Raw genomic sequence first — 21,021 nt, forward strand, 5'->3', positions numbered from 1 at the left:
ATTTTAGTTATTAAAAAGAAATATAATTACTACTAACAAAAACCTGAATAATTACAATAGCCTTTGTAATGAATGCCTTAAAATGCACTGATGCAGAGAGAGTATGATTTTCAGAAATAATATTCGCTTAAAAGAAAAAAGATACTCAGACTGAATAGTGGCCAGTTACGCCACCTAATTGCGTCATATCTAATTTATAAAATATCACTTTAAAAAAATAAAAGAATATGTGAAAACTAATGGGTAGGGAATAAATTTATAAAAGTTGAATTTTAAATAGTTTTATTAATTTTTGTCCCATCTGGTAAACATCTATTTTGACATATACAATACATTATATTGGGGTTTTACATTTTTTTTTTTACCAAAAGACATGGCAAGAAAGGGCTGCATCCCAATTACGAAATATATATATATATATATTTATAATACATCATTCTCGCCTAAAACTGAGTATGTACAGTAAGCTCACTATATTTATACAATAAAGAAATACTTTTACAAAAACTAAATTAATATAAATAAAAAAAAAGGCTTCAGATAAAACTTTTGAATTTACATTCGATTACAATATTTTTAAAAACGCAATATCAAAGCGTTACATGAGCATCTCCGTTCATACAGATATCTTAAGTACATAAAGAAATAATGGATGATTTTCTACATAATGAGGAAAAGTGGTAATTCAACAAATAACATATAAATCACATAAACAAATATAATTAGTGAGTTACTAATAATTTACATTTTTTATACAGATCAAATTACGAACTGAACTTGAAAGATTATTGCACAATGAACTAAATAATTATATGAAATAACCATTGTCTGATGCCAAAATTATTTCTTTCTTTTTTTTTTTAAATTTATTTATTTATTTATTTTTTATAATTATATTGGAAATAAATTTAATAGTGAAACATTAAAAATAATTTTAAATAAAAATAATCACGACCAAAATAGTAATTTCTAAAAAATAAATAGAAAAAAGCACCACCATTTTACATAACAACATAAAGCACCCTTGAAGTAATTAAGAATCCCAACGTACCCTTTACAAAATCGTACAAAAGTTACAGAAAGAAATAAATGAATCGTTGTTGATCGAGAAAAACATTTTCCTGGACTCTAAAATATATATAATAAACATATGGTTTGACTATTTACATACTATTTCACTATATGAATATACACTTTTCTCTATACATACAGGCCCTATGTCATGAGCCAATAGGTATTGCACACATAATTTACATATCACCGAAATATTTATATATATATTTATAATATGTATATAATAGCACAAATATTAAATACCCTTCAAGACCCACCCTTAAATATCTATTTATATAATTAAAATAATACATAGTTTATTTACAAAATTCATAAATTAGAAATACAATCACATCAGGACTGCATTATTTGTACAGATTCATATTTTTTTTTTTTAATTTAGACATTTATTTAAATAAACAAAAATTAATAATTGTAAAAAGATTTTTTTTTTTTAATTTTTAAAAGAATCTGATGTCACTCTATCAATTCTTTTGAAATTTTCGTAGATTCTTCTTCGTTGATGATTCAAAACCTTGAGCCTTCGATCAATATCTGACATTCAGTTCTTGAAGTTCATTTCGTTGCAAACATTCGTGGATAATTCGAGGTATTCATCTCGAACTTTTATCGATGTTCATTTATACTGAGATCACAATCGATATTTCAGTTCTTGACTAAGTTTACAGTTTCATTTTAAAAGAACTAGATTATATATTTTTATTTTAAATGTGGCTAAGGCATAATACAGATGTACTCTACCAATCATAAGCATTTGTCAGTATTAAATATTTTATCCATTTTAAATTGTATTAAAATAGGCGTCTATTCTTCTAATATTTAATAACAAAAGTCAACTCATTCTTGAATAGCAATCACGTGAGAGCTCAATAATCTATCGCTCTACGCTTATTTATGAATACATAATTTGATAAATTATTGAGGGGTTCAGATTCACTGTTTTATTAGCGAACATCACAACCCGTTTCGTTGCCTTGATGTTAACACGTAAATTAATGATTATTATTTTTAAAAAACAGTTTCATAATAATAAAAAAAATTGTAATACTATATATCTATATTAATAAAATTGTTGAAATATAATAATGAAGAAAAAATGAAGGGCATATTTGAAGCGGTGTCTTATTGTACTGTCCCATTAATTGATTAAATTTCAAATTTATTATTATAATAAAAAGAAACACGCAGTCTTACAATCAGATACAAAAATTCATTGTTTATTCAAGAGAATAAAGGTCTATAAACTAAATAATTTCAAAAATATTTACATCAGATATACAACAGAGACTTTGAAGCATTCTATTTGAGCATATCTCTCAACACATTTTAATTTTGGTGATTGCTGAAGTCTGAAGTGGATTTCCTCTTCGATTTGTCTATTTATTTATTTTTTGGTTTAAGAGATTTCAAATTTACATGGTTTTCAATGATTGATGAGATTGTTGGCGATAAGTGTTTTATTTCTATATAATCTTTACTGAGCTAACAGTTTATCTCGTATTATTCCTATGATATTTGCATCGTTTATTCTTATTATTGTTTTAAATAATATTGATAATCTAAAAAAATATTGTTTAACTTTTCTGCATTGAATAAATTGCCAGTTTGACTTACTTTAACATTTTCTATCTACGGTTGTATGAAAAAGTTTTTTTAATGGAACAAAACTTTAAACTTTAAAACTTGAAACTGCTCACTCAAAAATTTAAAATTTAGATCTTCTCTAGGTGTATAAATATATGCATGTAGTTTAGCGCTAAAAGATCTAATAAACAAAACTCTAGTTTCCGTTCTAATTAATTTTTTTTTTAAATGTCAAATGATGGGAATAACTTAAATCAAACATGTAAAGCACCATCAGGCATATGCTAACTTTGTAAAATAAACTTATCATAATTTTTCCTTTAAATTTAGCCTATTATGTATGTAATTATGTTTTTATTTTTAAGCCCCCATGTGAAAAGTTTAGAATAGTACGACAATTGTTCTTTTGTAGTTGTTATAGATATGAAAATTGTGTTCAATAGCTGATTCAAATAACTCTTTTCACTGAGTGATTGATCAGTGAGTTAGGAAAAATGAACGTATCAGCAAAGTAAATTGTTTGGACTAGATATACAATTATCATGTCTTTAATTATTTAATTTTTTTTTTAATTTTTAATAAAATAAGTAACAGAGCAATTTTTAGTGAATTCTGAAAAATAACATATTCTTATAGGGGCTGTTTACTAAGAGCGGTTTGCCTTCCTCCTATCAAGCAACACATTATGGATGTAATTTCAACAAGTTATATTATCATTATTTTGAAAAAATTAACTTTTCGAGGTTTTCTGATATAACAATATTCTCATTAATCATTGAAAGCCTGTAATAATTTATAAAATAATGTTTTGCATTCATCTTTTGTGTTTTTTTTTGTTAAATTTTGAAAACCCACGACTAAGAATTGAGTCATTCCACGAATCCCTTTTTGAAGATTGGTTCGGTCATCCTTTATCATCCACAAGACACTCAAACTGATCCTCGAGCCTCCAAGTCCCAACACTCCGAAGACACCCCCCGACAAATTAGTACATGTGTTGCTCCGTCGGGACAGTGTTCCCGTTGGTGTCCGTCGCTTGTAGCCGAATACCCTGCATCATCGGCTCCCCCAGGCCCAGCATCTTGTTGTGCTCTTGGGCTTTCGCCCTCAGGCACGCTATACTGTTATTCCTGAACTCTTCTTGCTCTTCCCTCGGGATCTTCTTCTCACCGGAGGCGTTTTCCTCTTCGTCCTTGACGCTTGACTGGGAGTTCGTGTCATCTTTCAGCGTGTCTGCTGCCTCGATGGATTTTCGGTGCATGCCTGCAACAAAAAATAAAAAAAAAATATTTAAAAAAAATCTAAATGCGTCACACAAATAAAATAAATATTAGATCAACAATATTATTAGTTTCGATTGTAAAAAATAAAATTTTTTATTTTTAAAAATCAAAATTATCTTAACACGAACTACCAAGCTATGAAAAGTTTCCAATATCAACAATTTAATAAAAAAAAACAATGTACTTGGACATTTTTATATATTTTGTACTTCAAACAAATGATTTTGAATAATTGAGACAATCCGTCATAAAATATGGTATCTGACATTTATTATGAATTATATTTTTTGGTATCATCGGATTCTTTAGAAACATTTTTGGAAGAATCTTTAAGACATTAATTTTTCAAAAAAAAAAATAAAGCTGCTTGAAAATAAAATTTTGTTACGAACAAACAATTTAACCTTCTAAAAGTTTTCATTTTGTCAGATAACAAGTTTTACGATCGAGAACCTCAATTATTTTTTTCTAAAATATTACTGGGAAACATTACTACAATAATAACTTGTGAAATACAATCATTATTTCTTAACATGTTTTTATATTCAATTTTTTTTTTTTATCGTGTATTTTTAATAACTTTTATTGTGTTCATCTTAAACCTCATTATAAAATTTTACTGATACACAATTATAAATAAAATCTTTTTAATAGTTAAGAGTGTGTAATATGTTATTTTTATTCCTTATTTATTTTCAATGTTTTTTGAACCCACATATACAAGAATGAATCAGCCAATATTTTTCTAAAATTGTAGCTTATAAACTATATCGGTAATTTTTTTAACACGTTTCATTTCACATCAATACCCACGAATTAATATTATTGTATATCATTATCGAATATTGATATCGTTGCAAAAATATTTCGATATAGCTTATAAGCAGAAGAAAAATTTGGTTAAATACTTTTTGCATATTAGGCTTCATACTGTCTTAAATCATAAAATCATATTACTAAGTAAAAAGTAAAATTATAAAACTGTCTATACTTGGAGAATATAATTATTTGTAATTACAAATAATTGATTGATTTAGAAATATTTTCATTTGTATGTTGAATAAATATTTAAATTTTAGTAAATAACGAGGTCAAAATTTGATCTAAAGATTTTTTAAATATTTATTTATAGGTTTTTTCAGGAATATTTAACATTCCCTCGGGTCATTTTCATGCATTTATGTGAATGATAACATTTGAATAATGTTTTCTGGTGTTTTAGTTGTATCAGTATTTAATATTTAAAACTTTCATGAAATTATAAAAGCCTAAGAATGATAAAAAAAAAAAATATCTAAAACTTTAATGAAATTGTCTGAAAATTTCAAGGCGAATTACGAATTATTCTTAGATCATGGAAAAATACAGGGAACGAGTAAGTATAAGTAAGTATAAATATTCAAAGTAGTTATATTAAGATTAGAGAGTAGAAAAAAAATCTTTTAATTACATCAATCTATTATTGATTGATAATTAATATATGATTTTTTTTTCTACTCCCTGATCTTAATATTACTAGTTAAATTCATTAACTACTTCAAAAATTAAGTCCGTTTACAATTATTTTCAAAATTTGTTTCTTAATTTAAATTTTTCGGATACTACTTCTGAACGAAGCAAAGAACTGATATAGACTTCCCTTTAATTCTTCGAAAATTTTAAGTATTTTCGATTAACTACAAATATCTTCAAAAATATCAATTCAAACCAAGAAATAGAAATTCTTAGCAAATAATTTTGTATGTGCATGTAATTTTTATGTATTATTGTGAATTTTAATTTGAAATACATCAAGTATGAAGTATATCAGGCACTAACATAGTACAATTTGGAAATAAATTAATAACGTTCATATTTTATTAGTTTCGTAACATTTTATTTTTATATTTTTATAACTAAATAAAGGTATGATAAAAATAGTTTATTATAAATTAAAGTGGCTCAAACTAAAGCACCCAATTAATAATAGGAATTGAAATATTAGGAAAAAAAATAAGAAATTCATAAATTTCCGACATTATATTTATATTTTTATTTTAAATAATTTTGTAGCATTCAATATTTTTATTTAATATTTGAAATAATTAGATAATACCGAAGGGTTTTAAGGGGCATACGGAGGGTTCCAAACTTTTTTATTGGTGGTAATTTGATAAAAAAATATATTAATGATTTAATCAAATTATTTTTTAAAATATCTTTATTAATTAGATTATTTTAATTAAGGTAAGGTAACTAAGTAATGGCCAATTAAGGGTTTAAAAATTTGAAAAACCGATTTATTACATACCGTTTTCTACCCCGTCATCGATGTAAGACCTGGTAGCTGGTCGGAGCAGGACATGCAAAAAAGAGACAAAATTATTGAGGTCAGTTTTTTGTTTATCGCTTCCATTTTCTAAATTATCTCCTCATCAAGCCAGGATCAATGCTCAACATGGAGAAAATTTAGTAACAAATGTTTTGCAAAGTATAATCAATTTATCTATTTAATTCATTCATTCTATTATATAATTTATTTATATTGTGATTTAATATTATTTATTGTATCTACTTTAGCCTATTTTTATAGTTAATGTAAGTCCATTAGTAGCATTCAGTAACCTCAAATTATTTATTAAAATTTGGAAATATATGAACACTTCGAACCCTATTACCGTAATTAATGAATACATTTTTAAATGTAATTATGATGATAATTTAATTATTAATTTTAATTCATGGAGTTCTATGAATGGATTGATTCTTCACATGTCTGTATCATGTCATTGTATAACTAACATCAAATTTACTTGTATATATTTTTAATACAGTTATAAATATCAATAAATAAATTCAAAATAAAAAAATATAAAATTTTAATTAACGTATCCATCTTCTGACGTATTGATTTTTATGTTAAGTTTACTATCGCACTTTTTTAAAATATTTTAATTATAATATTCTAAGTAACAGTGAAAAGTATATTATATTTTGGTGTTGAGTTCCATTCAAATATTGGTCAGTCGAATATTTGAAATCAAAACCTTGACAAGATTTTAGTGAATGATAAAAAATGTCGGTAATTTCACAAATCTGATATAATAAGTGAAATTAACAATATAAAAATTTAAATTATTCATTAGTTCAAGATTATTTGTAAAATAAACGTCAAAAATAGTTTTTAACATTTTCTAACTATTCTTCTATGATTGAAACATTTTAAACACGTCATGTAATAGTAAATTTAATTCACAAATTCTGACACAGTTTATTTTAATTGATTTTCTAATTTTTTTAATATAATATTATTAGTGTTTTGTAAGAATATCACAGCAATTACATGCATATCATGCAATACATACATACACATAAATGTTTATTTTAAATAAAAATTCTCTTAAAAAGTGTAATATAGGCTTTATCTAACCATGTACTATTTATAGTTAACACATCTGACTATATCATCCATTGCCTTTCTTATATCCTTGTCATATCTTTCAGTTCTGATTCGAAATTTACCCCTATGATTTCTCAAAATTTTGGTTACGAATATATATTCTAAGAAGAATATTGGGAAACAGGGCTTCAAACCAAACTTTAAAAATTTTGAGTCCCTTTAAACAATTTTTTTAACGATATATTATCTTAAATAATAAAAATATATTATTTTCAATATAAATGAGTTTTGGTGTATTGGATCAAAATCTGACACCATTTTAGTTATATACAAATCTATGAAATTAGTTTTCTTTAATATTTTCTAGAAAATAATGTTTTTGGTGGGAAAATCATGCTAATTCTTAACTTGAGATAAAAAATAAAACTGTTTCAAGTGTTTCATTTTTCTCAGATTGGCTGAATCGTTAGGGAATTGGTCGATTATTTCGCTGTAGAATGAAAAAAAACAGTTTTCAATGCACTATGTCTTTCCATCGTATGTTTAAATAGTTTTTGCACTACTTTGTTTTCCGTAACATGTACAGTTTTTTTAGAAACAGACTAAGAATATTTGAATATTATTTTTTTTTTTTACTTCCGTACAGATTCTATAAATTATTGCCTAAACTTTTTTGTTTTATCAATCGATAATCTTTCACTACAGACAGTGACGTAAAGCAATCAGTATAAACACAGACTACGTTTCTAATCGATTTCTATTACGTCAAGAGCCTTTATTAAGCATACCATTACCGAAATTAATTAATAAATTAATGGGATCCTATGTAACAGCAGCCATCTAATCTCCCTCAGTGTTGTACAATAATACAATAAGTAGCCCCGATGAAGGAACCCTGTTACATGAGTGCCTACAGAAGCAAACAAGACCCAGAGAGGGTAAGATTAAGAAAGGGGTGGGGGCAAGGGGGCGGTGCCTCATTAGCCCCTAGACCAGTAGTGATAATAAAAAAGCGAGGGGAGGAGGGGCGCCGGCCATTTTGGTTCAGCCCCCCACTAATGATGATGTGTGGCTGCCCCGCCAATTACGGCCCTTATCCAGTTAGCATTCGCTCCCTCGATTTATGCTCCCCGTTCGGATTGCTTTCTGATATATGACTCCCTTTTTTCCGCCGACAAACAAAGCAATCTACACGGATATTTACTTGTTTTCCAGGACAGTCGGGAGGGTTTTTTACCTTTTTATGTCCATAACCGCCAGCGGTTTCCGATTAGAACGTTTGGGAACGTAATTTCTTTTTTTCTCTCTCTCTTCGTTTGTTGTGAAAATATAAAACTGAAAAGTTAAAACGACCCGACCTTCCGACATAAACTGCTCTTCTAATATTTAAGGCCTCCGGAAATATTGTAATAAAATGCCAACTATTTTTTTTTATTAAAGGAAAGGATTAATGAAGAATTTATAATAACCATTCACTTTATATAATGCCAGTTTTCTTTTGACCATAGGGACTAATTCAGAGTGTCATAATTTAAAGTTGTCCCGAGAATGATTATTCTGAATCTTAACTATTATGGTTAGTGTAAAACTAATTTTTTTTTTCAAGTTAATGTTAGGCAAATAGCAAGTACTAAGACAGTGAAGAGGCTAGGCTAGGAGGAGAGTGGAGTACAAGGATATACTTTTAAATAACCCAGTCCTAACGGTGGTTTACGGCCTCTATAGGGAAAATGTTAAACAATTTCAAACAATATTTTGACGTTTTCGCAAAATTAAGATTAATTGAGCATACTATGCCAAATTCTCCAAGACTTTTTTTTTCAATATTGAATAATTGAGAGTTTTATTAACATAGAATTGAAACATATTTTTACTCGACCTTTTATAAGCAACATTTTAATTTTTAGTTTACAGATAAGAATAAGGATATATATTTTTTTATTTCGAAAAGATGGGAAGTGGAAAATCTCTTTTTTTAATTCGTGGAACCTCCCCCCGCCCCTCTTCAGCTGGGTTACTGAGAACAGTATTTTAGTCAAAAATTTAATTTCAGATCATTTGGATTGTTGGGGTTCCTTTAAACCATCTTTTTTTCTAGATTGTTCTATCTACTTTCAAAAACATTTTAATACAAAAAAAAAAGAAGAAAGTTCATCATTGAAAATATTTATTTTATTTAAAACTTGAAAAAGTGAGGAAGTGTATCTTTGACTTTGGGCTACAAAAACCAATGTCCATCTAAAAAGGATTTCTATTTTATTTTATCAAAAGACTGTCCATCAAAGACCAAACTTTTGCCCATTTTCTTTTCTGAAAACCTTCAATTCTATTATATTTTTCTTAATTTAGGATTTGGACATTAATTTGTATTGCTCCGAGCCAAAAATACTTTTACAGTAAATAAAGAATAATGGTAGTAAAAACTAACGTAAGATGGCATAAGAACGTATGCTTCGGGTTCACACATATCTCGTGCAAAACACAAGAATTACTTTTTGGGGTGGAGATGGTCAGGGTTGTGGTCAATAGAAATAATTAAGAAATATTATTAATGACCATTTATTATTATTGACTATTTATTAATGGCCATGGTTTAGACCCATCCTGCAGGTTTTCAACAAGGCTCTTCTTATTGGAATTATACATGAGGAACCACTCTTCCAAAATATTTCGTGTCCATCTTTTAATTCAATCTCCTTTTAGCACCAAAAACTTCAATAATACAGTTTACTTGAACAAATTAAAAAAAAATAATACTACTCTTTACTTTTTGATTCATGGATCCTTATCATGTTCTTTAACTACATATGATTTAATGTACTGATAAACAGGATTTTTATTAAATGTTTCCCAAATACAAAGCCCTAAGTCTCTCAAATATGTATAACTAACCAGACAATGTTGTTCAACTCACTTATAACAGAGATATCCTATCTCACTTTAACAGTTTATGAATTTGCTTTATTGAATTGATGAATGATGCTTGAGATGGTGGAAGGTTTTTGGAATGCTCCAATTAACACACTAACAAAGATATTTGTTCTTTAGTTAATGCATTAATTCTTATTAATCAGATTAGCTAGATAGAATATCTCTTAAAAAGTTTAAACTATTAAATCTGTATCGCTACAACCCATTAAGAGTCAAGGGTGCAATAAATTGTAAGGAAGTACTGATATTAAACCAACGGTTGTGCAAGGAGTTGATTTGGTCTGAATCCTACTCGGCTGTCAGATTTTTACCAAATAAGGGTACCCACTTTATGTGCCTGGGTGGACCCCGGAGGGATCATGAACCCACAGGGCTGACTCACAGCTACAGTGAAACAGAAAATATTTATCTGTTACAGCCTGATTGGAACCCAGGTTCTTGGATTTATTAGCACCAATGAGCCAATAATCTTAAAAAATAGGAGTTAGTAATTTCATCAATGAAGTTATAATGATATCTATTATGAACAATGCTGTGAGTCAAAATCATTTTCAAATATCCATTTTGTGCGATCTAAAATCTTCTAAGTTCCTTATTACTTCTGGGCAAGAAGGCATCAAAGGGAAAGAATAACATCACAGCTGCTCCGATAGTAATATATAAAAAATATTGCTTGAAGGCCCAGAGTCATACAATAAAACATCATTTAACATTATCAGGGTCTTAATCGAGTTGAATTCGGGGGGGGGGTATTAAAAAGATTTTCAAGTTACGAAACCTGATATTGGACTGTCTATACGTTTCAAAACATCGTCAAAGGGAAAAATGTACATAAACGTGACAAAGATTGATATGAGTGTCTGATTGTAAGTAAATGTGAAGTTGTGGTCGGTTGGGGCTTTAGGGCGTATAACCCTGAGGTCATCAGCGCCCATTTAAGTTTGAAGTGACCATTTTCTTGACCTGGTTTCATCAGTTTTCAGTCAGGAGTGAAAGTGAACAAATTTGCCTTCAGACCTTGCAGAGGACCAAAACCATTTCGTGAGCAATGGAATGCTTTGACATATGAGAACAGGAAAGTTTAGGATCAGGGGAGAAATGAGGAATTGATGTGATTCTCACGGAAGGCGGATACGCCGAGATCCATCTAGTGTAGACAGCTCAGGAGAGTGCTCAAGACTCAGAGGGAAACTTAATTAGTCCTCATCTGAATTAACATCATCTTGGAATTAACCGACGCCAAGAATTTTTTTTTATCTTCTCGGTACTCGTTACTTATGAATACTTTCGTTATTCATTCCAATCTGTATTCACAAGTAACAAGTACATAGTTCGTAATTATTAATCATGAATACTTTTGGTATTTATATTCTTAGTAGAGGAACACAATTGCGAATTCTTTCCTTCAGTTCGAAGAGAGTCTCATTTACTTCTTATTATGGTAGAATTTTCTCGGTCTCTCGTTCCTTAAGCAGTTGGATTCAAGTTTGGCCTGATAATTATCACTCGGGAGAGATCCTTGGTACTTTCCTAAGCATCAATACCCGGGTTTTCCAATTCAGTCATTTTCTGTACGTCAAACACTGTCTAATTTATGGCAACTGGCCGACGCAAATTTATCCTTTTAAATTTATGTAGTTTAAAATTGTAATAATTTTGTGCAAATGATGCTTCATCTCTCTGCTTTAGTGAAGGAATCACTAGGAAGCGGAGGAGGGAGATGTGTAAATTGTGAAGTAATGAATTTCATACATCAACCACATTAGTAGTATTGTTCGATGTACGACCTGTCACAATATATATATATATATATAAATGTTCTGTTCATAATTTTATAAATGGTGTGATAAGAAATGTTATAAAATCCTCCCTATCCACCTTAGGGTAGTTTTACGTATCTTACTTTTAAAACAGACGTTTATAGCGAGTATATTGGCCGATGTACGACATGACACAATCTCACAACAGGAGATCGTAACATAAAAAAATAAAAGAAGAAATTCCTTCCAGGCCAACTAACCCCGCTAAATCCCCCTTTTTTCCATACCCTCCTGAACAATAATAAATTAATAAATACATACATATTGTATGGAGAATGGAATATGCATACTTATGTTGACATTTTCCCTTCGATTGTCCAGTGGCATTATAAGGTCAATTGCAGGGTCCAATGAAGTATTTTGAAATATGCTTACGTCAGTGGATTAAAGGAACCGTTTACACGGTTACTACACGTTAGGTTTGGGTGTAGAGGACTTTAGACAGCAGAGTCCAAAGCCCTTCCCTCATCGAGGACGTCGATTAAGGGGATAATACTCTGCCTCTCCAGGTCTTGGTGGAGGGACGATCTCACGGAACAGATGGTTACAGCAGGCCTTCAACCCTTCACAGAGTTTGATGTGCCGTCGGCCTATGAACTTCGGCATAGTGGGGAGTTGGAGCTGTTCTCTGATAACACTGTTCTTAGCCCTTTGAAGCGTAGTTTCTCTGACGAATCTCCCTAGAAGCTCTATAGTCTGTTCAGAGTGGTCTTTTAGAGCTATCTCATCAGTGGTGCACCACGAAGCAGAGTTAGTCGGATGATGGCCTTGTATATTTGAAGAGTTGCGGTGAAGTGAGCAAGTTGTGCAGTCTACACGATGTGAATCGCTCCAGCTTGGGTTTCATCTTGGTATGATTAGTCTTATACTGGGATAGGAAAGTCTCTACCCGCTAAACCCCTATTTAGCGACGACCCTGTATTAACTTTGAAATATTTATTTAAACCAAGAAGTTGAACTTAGTTAAAAACAAACAATTAAATCGAGGAGCATTAAAAAAGTTGCTAAAATTGGAAAAGGCGTGAAACTAAAAATCAAGTGATTTTAACATAAAATGTTTTATAGAAATATCACCAAAAAACAAAACAAAAAAAATTAAGATATATCTAAAATTTCAATTGTTATCATACACACCAAAGTACACAAACATGTAATAAATAACGCAAAACAACAGGAATAACTAATGTTTTACGCCCCTGTACCAAGCTTCCAACATGTTAAATATGCAACTAATAGGGAATTTAACAAATTTTAAAATTGATTATGGAATTCATTTTAGAGGTAAAATACAGGGCGACGTCGGGGCAATATTTTGTATTTGTTGTATTTTGTTTGGAAGGGAGTGCAATTATTTTTCCAAGAATTTCACTTCAATTTAAGAACTCAGAAATTTTTAACTCAAAGACAATAACATTTTCATGTCAGCGAATGTACTCATGTGTTTGAATAAAAGTGTAAATATTACTCATCATCATTTTCTAGTAACGAATACAAAAGTATTAAGTATTCATGAACACTTTTGGAAAGTAGTGTGTACACTCTGTACTCCTGATTGCTAATATAATATAATCTCTACTCAAGATATTGCGAACATAATTTTCTTTAGATATGAAAGGGTGTTTTTTTTTCTTTTTACTTCACAGTTTATCAGAAAATATTAATGTTTGATTTAATTGATCCGTAATCTGAGATGGAACCAGAAAATATACATATAAATTAATTTTTTTAATTTTTATTGTCAACATTGAAGTTCACTTATTTATTTTATCCACGATTCCGAAATATAAGATGAATAATTGTCAATGTTACGAGTCTTATGTTAATAAAGGGTATTAATGCCAATTAAGTATATACAAAAAAGCTATTAAATTTAAATTTGAACTATGGTGTTGATCATTGTTGCTTAATTTTTACCATTAATATTTTATAGTATATCGTTTTGTTTCTATTTAAAAACATTAATTAAACTCCAAAAACATGTATATACAGATTAGCAAACAATTAAAATATTTTACTGCATGGGTACATTTCCATCTAATGATCGATCGATAATTTTAGATAAATGTTTATTTTCTTGATAGAATAAATGCTATTTCATTGGAATTAGAAAAAATTGAATAGTTTTAACTGAAATTGTTTTTTTAGAACTAAAATAGTTTAAAGATTACGAAAAATTTAATGGAAAACTTAACTTAGATATTTATATAAATCAATTTGTCTTTTTTCATCTGGGATTATATTTATCTTCTATCTGATATTTCGTTCACACGTTTCAGGAGACATATTTAAAAGTCTCCGTTGAAGACATCTGGAATGCATCCACGAAATATTAGAGAGAAAAAAATTAATTTGTGGAGAAAAAAGGCAGAGTAACTGTTGAAAATAAGTGAATTTTACAATTAACAATATATATGTTTTTAAATATTCTACTATTACAAGAAGGTACATGTCAAAAGACAGACACATTAGAGATGGTAACTCACCAAGTAGCCAGGGCGCCACGCACTCGTTCTCCTTGGCACTCTTGAGGATGGTCTCTGGTAGCGGTAGGGAATGCCGAACCATCGCGCCGTAGAGCCCGTACTCCGCCATGATGGTAGATCGGCCCCAGCATTTCTCTGTCTTCCTCCACTTCGCCCTTCTGTTCTGGAACCAGACCTGCGACACATCGCGCTATTTTCAGGTTTATTCAATAAAAAAAAAGAGCAAAAAACAATCTAATAAAAACTAATGAACAACGTAATTCTTAAGCCCTTTGGCTATCGTAATAAGAGTTTTATAATGACACTTTGAATTTTGCGAAACTGTGTCTTATTGGATGACTCCACATAGGTCTTGATGAATTTATGTAAATAGGAGTATGTGGTTTGTTGGCCTAGTAAGGGAAGCGTATAGGCTTGGGAACACCTATTTCAATAAAAAAAAATGTTCCGGTGACAATAAGCCGAAAAATATTAGACACGTATCCAAGGCCTCGTAATTTTTTTTTTATCTTATTTTTTGTGTCTTTGCTTTTAAAGATTATTGTATATAAATCGATTTATTTTTGTATAACATAAGAAAAAAAAATGTGGATTGTATTAAATGTGTTTAAATATCTGATCTAAATGAGTTAAAATACAAATCAGAAGAAACTTCACGTAAAGTAGCCCAAACACAAATATACATTGTTTTGTTTTTTTAGGAAAAATTAAATAAAATTCGACATTAGTGCCTCTTAGAAACCTATGATACGAGTTTTCATTAAAATTAAAAAGTTACAATTTTTTTTATGAATATTGTCCTCGTAAATCTTCATAACTCTTCAGAATTTCGTCCAAACCCAAAGTTACCAGAACCTTTCGGAAGCTGAATTGGAAATTCAGACTGGTAGTCTTCTGAACTATAGTACATTTTAGATTTTGTAAGGGAATCCTATTAAGAGAGAGATTGTGGTTTCAAATAAAGAAAGTTACTCCAAGAAATCGATTACCAAAATTTCAAAAAAAGTTTATTCTAGTTTTTAAAAGGACGCTAAAAACGTATCTGACTTGCCTTTTTCTAAAAAACTTTTTTTTGGCCTGCTTAACTAGATCTTAGTTTTCTGATTTTGCACTAAAGAAAAAAAATCGATCAATATACAATAATCTTTAAAACCATACAAATAAAATGTGAAAAACAATAATGTTAAAAATTGCTATATTATTTAATAAAAATGTTTATTTTATTAGGCTCCAACGGCGTGGCGCATTGACACTGGGACTTAGTTCAAATATTTTTCGAACAAGTATCACCAAAAATTAGATACATTGAAATCATTCTCGCGTCCGAAGTCTCATCTACTAAGTTTTTATTTTTAACGTATAATGGAATTGAGTAATAATTTCAATTAGAAATCTGTTTTTTTTTTAACTTTGATAACTGTTTGTTCACAGGTTCCAGACAATAAAAGTGGAATGTTTGTAACAGATAAACTAATCAAAATAATTGAGATATCTCTCAATCGAGGATTGCTGCAGCCAGTCCAGCTCACCACATCCTTTGTCCAGTCAGCAGGCAACAAGGGATTGGCGTAAGTGAGCTGTTGCAGATTAGACCGGACCCTAAGGCAGTTGGTTCATTAGTCGCCTACAATTGGAATGTAATCCATCAGGGGATCCAATCAGCGCTGCTCTTACACTCTCTGACAGCCACTGCACGTTTTCTATTGGTCGAGGGCCAAGTGTCTTAGTGGATTGCGGCCTAAGTATGATTAGAGAGCTTCGTATCCGTTGGAAGCTCTTAAGGTTCAAGTTTCAGGGTCTGCAGTTCAAGGGACCCTGTTCAGCTGATGAGATTATACCAAGGAGATAGCCCGATGTAAAGTACTCTTAAATTTAAAAAAAAAAAAAGAAGGGAGGAAGATTGTATATTTTAGTGTAAAAAAAATTAATCAAATAAGCTCCAGGCCTTGGTAGGTTATAAAAACTAAAATGGTCAAAAATTATCCTCAGGATTAAGCTCCACTAAGCATTTCATAACCATTTATAATTGCTATATTCTAGATCCTGGAAATACTTAATTTCTTTATAATGGTTAGTAGCTTATATGTTATTATTTTATTGAAACTTACGTATTCAACAAAATAATGTAGTATAGATCTTACACAAAGTAAAGATTTTTTTTTCTCCGTTTCATTTAAAAAATTTTGTATTTATATCAATCATTTTATGAAACTATAAATAAAAACTAAGGAAAAAAAATAAATTAATTTATTTTTGTTATCTTTTTAGTGGGATTTATTTTTGATTATAAAATATTATTTTAAAAAATGGGAAAAACTATTTAAACCAGATTAGGCTTACAAAGAAAAACAGCAGGGAATAATCAGAATTTTAAGCTGCACATTTGAAAACAATTTTTAGTATTTTGACTGGGGTGAAAACGAGAATGTTTGAAAATGGCAATTGAAATGGCCGAAACGTTACAGAAGTGTGGAAGATATACGTATAGAATACAACTGTGATGTATTTATTATTATATTATACTTTTATATTAAAGAATGTGGTTTAAAAGTTTTTTTTTCATTTTTAGATTAATTAATATTATTAATTGAATTTAATATTTATGTTAAAGATTAATTTTATATTGATATTTAAAAATAATATTAAATTAATTATATTATTATTAATTAAACAAAATATTTTTTTCTATTCAATGATTTCGCACTAAAACATATCATTTCCTGAACCTAAGTTTCAAAAAAACATCCTAGAAGATTGCTATGAAATCCATTCCTCTCCCAGACTATTATATCCCTCCATTTCTTTATCTCAATTATTTTTTAGTCTACCTAGCTTTTATTGTGTATATTTGTATGTGTTTTAAAAATAAATAAATTAGGAGTAAAAAAAAAAATTACCTACCTTCATTCATTTATACATTTGTCATCCGAACCATATATAACCTATCTTTATTTTGCCTAACAAATTTAGGCAAATCTTTTTCTCTCCCTACATGTTTTGTTTTACATATATTTTTTTCATTAATGCTAAGAGCACTAGATCTACCGAAACCTTCATAATTTAAAATAAAAATAAAAATATTAAATATTAAACTTGTAATGTAATGGCATAAGTATAATTTTAAAATGTTATAACATAATGTTTCATGTTACTGGGATTACTAAAAATAAAATAGAAAAACTGTCATTTTCCTCACCCTCCCTCAAGAATTAATTGTTTAAACATATCCATTATTGTAAAGATGACAAAGAGACAAGGAATACAGACAGCGTCGACGACAGTAACAAAACTTGAACGTAATCAGTTTGACAGGCGGCGAGCCACGTGCGAGGCCACGTGTCCTATCTCATCGTTACCGCAGGAGACACCCTCGCCCCAGTTAAATTACACAACATAATGGAATAATGGTGAATTACAACCTCATCAGTCATCTGTAGTTATATCCACCATCGGATAGGAATTAGGGCTAACTTGATTTAAAGGCGTATAATCTTGTGTACTCCTACTTGTCCCAGGATATCCTTCAGTATATTGAAATTTATCACCAAAATAATGTGGTGATAAGAAAATTTTATTTGATTGTAAATTTTTAATATGATTTTGTACTAATTCTCTGATCTGAGGCAAGATACTAAATCCATCCTATGTGACTTCATCAAACTTGAACAAATACGTTGCATGGAAATATCCGTGGAGAGGATATGGTGCGTTTGACCTGATCGCTTATTCCCCCATTAAATTGAGAAGTTTGTGATTAGAAAATTTACTTCAAACTGCGAAATTCATGATCAAATATTCAAATTAATTATTCTAACAGTATATTATATCAGAAATTAATCGTAAAAAAAAAACAAACGCACATTTACTAGCGCACACTTAAAAATAATAAAAATAAAAGAGTTATAAGTTAATAATAATCATAATAAAATAAAAACTTAAAATTAAAACCAAACAAAGGCTATAATTTGGAAAGGAGGCGACGTGCGTCCTTAAAAATTTAAATGCCAATGTGACTTGAGCTTCCTCATCGGTTAGAGCTTCCTAAAATTTGGGTTCAGTCTTATTCTGCTTACTGTTGGTAAATAGTGAGGGTATTCGACAAAAATATGTTCAATCTTGTGAATGGACTGGCAATATTCGGATGTTGGAGGAAAGTAAATTCGGTCCAAATAGTTGGGAAATCATATATTTTATATCCCCCTCCTCGCAATCTCTAATAAATTGTAAATACTTTTTATGGAATTTATAGCCTTTATTGAGCTTTTAGTGTAAATTTAAGAATTGGCAGACATAATTTTTTTTTTATATATTTATTATTATGTTTTTGTTTTTTTTATACTGTTCTAGATTATCAGGAGATGAAAGAGGTTGTCCCAAATGCTATGAAATCATATGAATTGGTTCCTTTTGGATACTTTAACTCATAATTAGAAAAATAAAAATACGATGTCGAGAATAAATGAAAATATTAAAATGATTAAAAATGGAAATTAATTAAAATGCGAAGGTAAAAAGTAAAAAAAAAAAAATTAAAAGTAGATAAATAAGTTGAAAAAATGTATTCAGAAACACTACTTAAAATTAAATCATTGTTAATATCGGAGTTCGTTGTTTAAAAAGAATCAATTCATTTTTTTTTTTTACTTTAATTATACAAGAATATTTTACTTTTTATTCTTCTTGGTAGTTTCTACAGGAAGCAGAAACTTCTGGAAGTGTCTATCAATCCTAAATAATTTTTAAAAAAATTTGTTTTAAATTCCTAGAGAATATATAGAAATATTTTTTCAGTTTTACCAAAATAATAATTACTAATTAATTAAATATCAGTTTTTCATTTTCATTTATTTTGTTTGATGGTTCATAATTTAAAAATAATGCTCAATATAAAATTAAACAACCACAGTAAAGTTGTTCATAATAAAAATTTATTTTAATTATTTAGGCAAATTGGGTGGTGACCCAAAATTCGAGGCAACTAACAGAGATATTAATAATTCGGAAATGACTGAGCATTAAATGCTGAAGACCTCTTTTATCCGTTCCGCCCAGTTGGAACATAAGCTTTACTAAAATCTCCTCAGAGAGGGTAAGTAATTGGAAGGAGATTTGAACCGGATAAGTTTATGATCGGGCGTCTTGACCGTGCGTAATGAGGGCCTTTGTCCCTCGGGTTCACGCTCGAGGGAACACTAGCCGCTCCTAGACACTTTGGTAGTCGTTCTAGTGTGATTGCCCGCTGCTCGCTCGGAAAATAACAAATTGGGGCAGCAACCTCTCTTGTCCTCTGTACGTCTGCTTCTCTGTACCCTCCCTCCTTGTCTCTGTTCGCCCGAGGATGCTCAGGGTGGTCGTTTCCCTCAAAGCTGTGGCCAGCAAACTTCGGTCTGCTGCCTTTATGATGGAAACCGCATTTGATATGAATAAGTCCTATTTACGTACAATGTTAATGAACTTGACCATTTTGACTTTTTACTACTCTAAAAAATTGCCAAATAACAATCAATAGAGCACACATCATCGCATACATCAACGAGTATCATTGTTTTTATTAAAAAAAACCTCGAATTTAATGCAAGGTACTTCAATTTTTCCTCGAAAATCACAAAAACTGCAATAACTGTAAGGTAATCACTAATCTACACGAAACCTATGGGGGGCTGAGGATCATCTGATTTTCGTAAACAAGTTAAAACCGGTGATAAAAACTAAAAAAGTATGATAAATTTTCTTCTCTACCATATGAACGCATCAAATTGAAAAGGTTGGACGAGGTTCATTTTTACAAAAGTTGTAGTGACGATATATTTGGATAACACCTAAAGAACTCATGAATTTATTATGTAAACGCGGGACATAATTCTCCAAAAAATGTTAATATTACATTTATATAAGAATTAGTATTTAAGGTTTTCAAAAGACGTTAAAAAGGTCTTGATTTTTCCTTACTATATTTTAATTTATTTATCTACTTTATATGAAGCGACTTTTGGGTTTTGTATAGTTAAATACATTTAATATTTTCAGCTGACTAGACATTATATTATTTTTATTATCCTTATCCTTCTGTTTTTATTTATTTTAAGAGAGATTTTATTTATTTTTATGTTCTTTTTTCTTTCTTTCCTTTATTTATTTATTTTCATTCTTCTTTTATTTTATTTTAGTATGAATGTGATCATTCATCACTATTAGCTATTGCCCACAATAGTGTGGCAGATTGTAATATCTATCAATTAAATAAGGTTATTTTTTTTAACAAATATGATCAGCAATCTATTTTTCTTATCTTAAAAAAATAACAAATGAATCAATTAATATACAATTATTATTACATACATAATACTCATAGCAAAGGCAGCATGCTATTATACAAACAGTTTAAAAACCAACAACAAACTATGAGTACCATTTTTGTATTAAAAAACTATAATTAAATGCCAAATAAGTAGATGATGAAAAAACTA

At 29.4% G+C, this 21,021-nt stretch overlaps 1 protein-coding gene across 1 annotated transcript in view; it reads right to left on the minus strand.

Annotated features, from left to right (window-relative positions):
• Positions 1-265: 265 nt before the first annotated feature.
• Positions 266-21,021, minus strand: part of LOC106685265 (visual system homeobox 2) — a 167,404-nt gene continuing 146,648 nt past the window's right edge. The window contains exons 5-7 of the mRNA XM_067049897.1: positions 14,555-14,729; positions 6,232-6,267; positions 266-3,921 (exon numbers count right to left, since the gene is read on the minus strand). Of these exons, the coding sequence (XP_066905998.1) occupies positions 3,644-3,921; positions 6,232-6,267; positions 14,555-14,729 (489 nt within the window). The 3' untranslated portion in view covers positions 266-3,643. The remainder of the gene's footprint in view (positions 3,922-6,231; positions 6,268-14,554; positions 14,730-21,021) is intronic.

This window comes from Halyomorpha halys, unplaced genomic scaffold (genome assembly GCF_000696795.3).
Source record: "Halyomorpha halys isolate HHAL.00 unplaced genomic scaffold, Hhal_1.1 Scaffold675.1, whole genome shotgun sequence".
In the NCBI taxonomy this organism is placed as follows: domain Eukaryota; kingdom Metazoa; phylum Arthropoda; class Insecta; order Hemiptera; family Pentatomidae; genus Halyomorpha; species Halyomorpha halys.